This window comes from Cicer arietinum, chromosome 3 (genome assembly GCF_000331145.2).
Source record: "Cicer arietinum cultivar CDC Frontier isolate Library 1 chromosome 3, Cicar.CDCFrontier_v2.0, whole genome shotgun sequence".
NCBI lineage: Eukaryota > Viridiplantae > Streptophyta > Magnoliopsida > Fabales > Fabaceae > Cicer > Cicer arietinum.
The window spans coordinates 71,014,798-71,019,455 of record NC_021162.2 but is presented as its reverse complement, the minus strand read 5'-3'; the positions used below and the strand labels follow the sequence as shown (position 1 = coordinate 71,019,455).

The following is a 4,658-nucleotide window of genomic DNA, read 5'->3' as shown; positions in this document are numbered from 1 at the left end:
GATAGCAATGGCATGGATTTGCATAAAAACAGCACACTAACAGCATCAATCATTGCTGTGGGAGATGAGATTCTGTAAGTACCATAATATCACATGGAAAATTGGATTATGTTGAATCTATTGGAAACTATATTTTCTATTATGAACTAGTACGTGCTGCTTTATAAATTTCCATTTGTAGATTTTACAATTTAATTGGACCATATACCCGCTTTTCGAAATCCGGATGATCATTATGCATTGGTTAACCTGTTGTTAAATTTTTGTATTTTATGTCGGATGATTTGTTGCTGAGCTTCCTACTATATCATGTCATAGTTTTTGACCCATGAACTAATCGCATCCTTTTTCTTAAATGTAAATTATACATATTGAGAACTAGTTTCAATAATCATTCAAGGAAAGAAAAAACTAAATGAAACCGTAAACCTGTAATCTCATCATGTCCTGCTGTGAAGTAAACTGAATAATATTTTATTGTTCTTCAGCTGTTCTTTTGATGTTCTCTTTTTCTTTACCCTGCTCCATAGCTCAGGTTTGGCATTGTTGAGGATCAGGTGGGACCATATTTATGTACGAAGCTGCAATCCATCGGTTGGTCTGTGTTGCAATATTCCGTAGTACACAATAATGTGAGTTCATTTTTGTAGAAGTCATACTTCTGTATATGAATGGTTCTGCTTTGCAGAAGTGAAGGGTTCATTCCAATATAGGTATTATTCACCTAATACGAGACTTTTATTGTTTATGGCACATGTGTTTTGTACAGATAGATTCCGTGGCAGAAGAAGTTGAGCGACAGAAATCTAGGACCGATATGGTAATATTCAAATGGTTAGAAAGTTATTTGACATTTCTTGAAGATGAAATGATGATTCAGGACTCAGGTTATTCATCTGTCCGACTTCTTGTAGGTATTTATTTATGGAGGTGTAGGTCCACTGCATTCAGATGTTACCTTAGCAGGCATTGCAAAAGCTTTTGATGTTCGTTTGGTGCGTTACTTCCTTCAACTGTAATTTTTTTACAATTTGAGGCTATTTTAATCATTCTCTAAATGTGCTGTATCTACCCGCACACTCCTCTTGGTTCTTAAGTTAGTGTGGCACTCTTGGATAATAAAATTTGACTTTACTGAAGCCTTCTGCTGACTTGACTGGCTAAGGCTTTATATTGGCATGCCGGCTTACCGTTTAACATCAACTGCTCTTGATTTACCATTGGAACTCCGTATCTGTGGCTGATTTGTTTTTGTTGTAGGCTCCTGATGAAGAATTTGAAGAATATCTACGACATATTATTGGTGATCAGTGTACTGGTGATAGGAATGAGGTAATTTGCTTTAGAAAACAAGGTTTTATATTTTTATTTGTTTTGGTGGCTCTAATTATGTATCTTTTGCGCTCTTTGGGTTTGAGACTTGGGCTATTGAGGCTGTCCCTCCCAGGAGTTCTTTCTATTGGCTTAAACCCCTTACATTTTACAAGCTCCTGTGGTTTTCACAATCATGCACACATCACAGTCCCCCATGGTTGTTTAAACTGACCTGAAATTTTCTGAAACACTACATTCTTTTTGTTGTTGTTCTGTTGGGGAAGCTGTAAAAGTTGCAATGTTTCTTCTCAAATTTAGCTTGCATTACACAATATACCATGCGATGACAGTTGTAAGAACTTTGTTTATATTGATCCATCATGTCTTTCACCTTTCAGATGGCTCAATTGCCTGAGGGCATAACTGAATTACTGCATCATGGCAAGTTGACTTTACCCTTGGTATGTCTTTGGAAGTTCATTATTGAAAACTGTTTCCTTTTTTTTTTTGTCATTCACCAGAAGTTCAATTTTACATTGAATTGAAAGCTGATAAATGTTTTTTCTTTTTTTTTTTTTATTATTTTTGACCAACTCCTATTTTGTATATAACGAAATGTGAAGCAATATACTAGCTGTTTGACAGTTTGAGATAATGTCTTTTTCTTACAGATCAAGTGCCAGAATGTAATAATTCTCAGTGCAACGAATGTTTCGGAGCTGGAAAAGCAGTGGGATTGTTTGATTGAATTAACAAAGTCTAATGACCTACTAACATTGCTTGATCCATACATATCAAAGCACATGACAACTAATTTATCAGATGTACGCGTTAACTTTCATATATTATGATACATCTTGCATGACTTCATTATCTTTGGTTTGAAGAAAGTGTTATTGGTGGCTGATGGCCAAATATGGCAGCCTCCAAAATCCTCTCTATAAACATGGCGTTGCAGGCAATTACAGAAACATGACAAATATAGTAGGTGTTTGGCCTATGGTTGTTGATACAAAATCCACAATGCGATAAGTGTGAAAATAGTTTCATATTATGTTTGTTTTAATATACATTGGAAACAATGCCTGCCTTTGCCTATTTTTCGCTTGTAATGAACGTTCTGTTAGCTTTAAAAAATTTCGGAAGTTCGAATCATATGTACATTTGTCAATATTTCTTTTTGCATGAAAATATCTAGTGGTAGCAGTAGTATGCAATTTATTCTAACTAGAATATGCAACATCTATAGTTATGTGTACATTGTTTTTCTTTAAGTTTTATTCCTTATGGACTCGTCTGACTTCAATTGCGATATCTTAACTGCAGGTTGAAGTTGCTCAACCTCTATCAAAGCTTTGTCTTGAATTTCCAGACATATGTATTGGTATGAAGTTTATGAATTGTTGTAATAGTTTTACCAATATATAACTCATTATGCATCCTTGTTTTATTTAAATCTTTTCTTTGCAACGTCAAGGGTGTTACCGCAAAGCCAGATATGGATCTCTAATAATAAGTTTCAAAGGAAAGGTACAACAAAACTTCCACATTCTAGTCTTTGTTTTGAAAAAAATAAGTAATGTAAGTTTCGCTACTAAGTCGTTCTCGTGTTGTTACAGGACCAAGCACGCATCGAATCAGCTATAAAAGCATTACAGAAGAAGTTTAAATCTGAAGCGTTCATCGAGATGAAGTAGTATGATTGATATCATTCTCACATTATCTACAAATATAAGATACATTGGGATAAAAACCAACAAGGAAGAAAATCAAGGGTGCTACTATTTTTATTAAAGGACGAACAATGGTACAAACACGCGGCTGAAGCTTCAATATACACTGCACTTTTATCTCCTCCAAGGGAGTTTGGACAACCAATTGATTATTATTGAATGATGATTATGATCTCAATTTACATAACCAGTTTACATGATTTTTCATTGAAAAACCACTATTTTAACCATCAGGTTTAGCTACTATTTTTACTTCATTTTGATTCTGATTGGAAATATACTAGCTCTCTAGTTGGCGAGAACCAGAAGTAAGCCATTTAATGAATGTGCCACTAAGCTATTTTTTTTAATTACAATCCAATTAAATTAAATAATAAGAAATATACTTTTTGTTTTTACCCCTAAACTCTTTACTTCTAATATGTAAAAAAATAAATAAAAAGATTACATCATACTACATGTTGATTATGGTTATGGCAACATAGTTCTGAATGGTACCTGTTTTAATTACATAATATAACGTAGGTCATTTAACCAATGAGACAGTGTAATTTTTTACTTACCAATTTAGAGAGAAAAAAATAAGTTTAGTTATACCAGCCCAAGATCTAACTACCAAGATGTGAAGATAAACAAATAGAAAATAAATCAATAAAAGATGTGGGTAACAGGGAAGTATGAAAAGAGATTTTGTGTAGGGATGACAACAATTCGCACCTGTGGATACCCATCTAAATTCGTTTAATTTGAGCGGAGAAAACCCGCTTTGATTATCCAAATTCGTTTGATTTGGGCGGAAAAAATTTGCTTTGATTGGATGCGAGTGCGGATTTTTTTCGAAATTAAATTTCAGATGCGGGAACTGGTGCGGGTAATGATATCCACCTCGCACCCAAACCCACCCTGCAAGTAATATCATAGTAATTTTTGAATTTTCTATACATATACATATTAAATATTTTTTTAAATATTAAAAACTATAATCTTATATCTATAAAAAATAATTTTTTATTTTATTATTATCTGATAATAATTATATTATTATATTAATTATAATAGATATGATTTTTAAGTTTATAATTTTATATATATAATTGAGTTCAAGTGTGGGGCGGAGAAATCTAAAACCCGTTGTGGGCGGGGATGAAATCTAAATTTTACACTCGCTTTGAAACGGGTGCAGATGCGAATTTTTTTCGATTAATCGGGTGCGGAGGTGGAGGAGACAAAATCCACCCCCGACCCGCCCCGTTACCATGCCTACTTTTGTGAACAAAATCTGTTGTCAATTTGAATGTAGGTTTTAGAAGCAACTTTTTATTTCAAAATTGTATTGTGTAACTGTTAGTCAGAACATAAAATAATATAATCGATCTAAAGGTGATTTATTTTACTTCAAAACGAAGAGAGCTAAACATATAAAAAAAATATTATTTTAAAATAATAGTATTTTGTGTTTATCTCTCTTTAAATAAAAATATAATAAATTTAAAATATTTAATTATAGCCTTAATTTATTATTATTTTACAGAAACTAAAATTACTATAATTAATATAATATATATATATATATATATATATATATATATATATATATATATATATCTATAT

At 32.3% G+C, this 4,658-nt stretch overlaps 1 protein-coding gene across 1 annotated transcript in view; it reads left to right on the top strand.

Annotated features, from left to right (window-relative positions):
* LOC101502847 (uncharacterized) overlaps positions 1-3,368 on the top strand; it is a 6,844-nt gene extending 3,476 nt beyond the window's left edge. Inside the window, exons 9-18 of the mRNA XM_012714229.3 lie at positions 1-74; positions 536-632; positions 770-820; positions 915-995; positions 1,261-1,332; positions 1,713-1,775; positions 1,986-2,138; positions 2,641-2,698; positions 2,792-2,844; positions 2,934-3,368. Of these exons, the coding sequence (XP_012569683.1) occupies positions 1-74; positions 536-632; positions 770-820; positions 915-995; positions 1,261-1,332; positions 1,713-1,775; positions 1,986-2,138; positions 2,641-2,698; positions 2,792-2,844; positions 2,934-3,011 (780 nt within the window). The 3' untranslated portion in view covers positions 3,012-3,368. The remainder of the gene's footprint in view (positions 75-535; positions 633-769; positions 821-914; positions 996-1,260; positions 1,333-1,712; positions 1,776-1,985; positions 2,139-2,640; positions 2,699-2,791; positions 2,845-2,933) is intronic.
* The last annotated feature ends 1,290 nt before the right edge of the window (positions 3,369-4,658 follow it).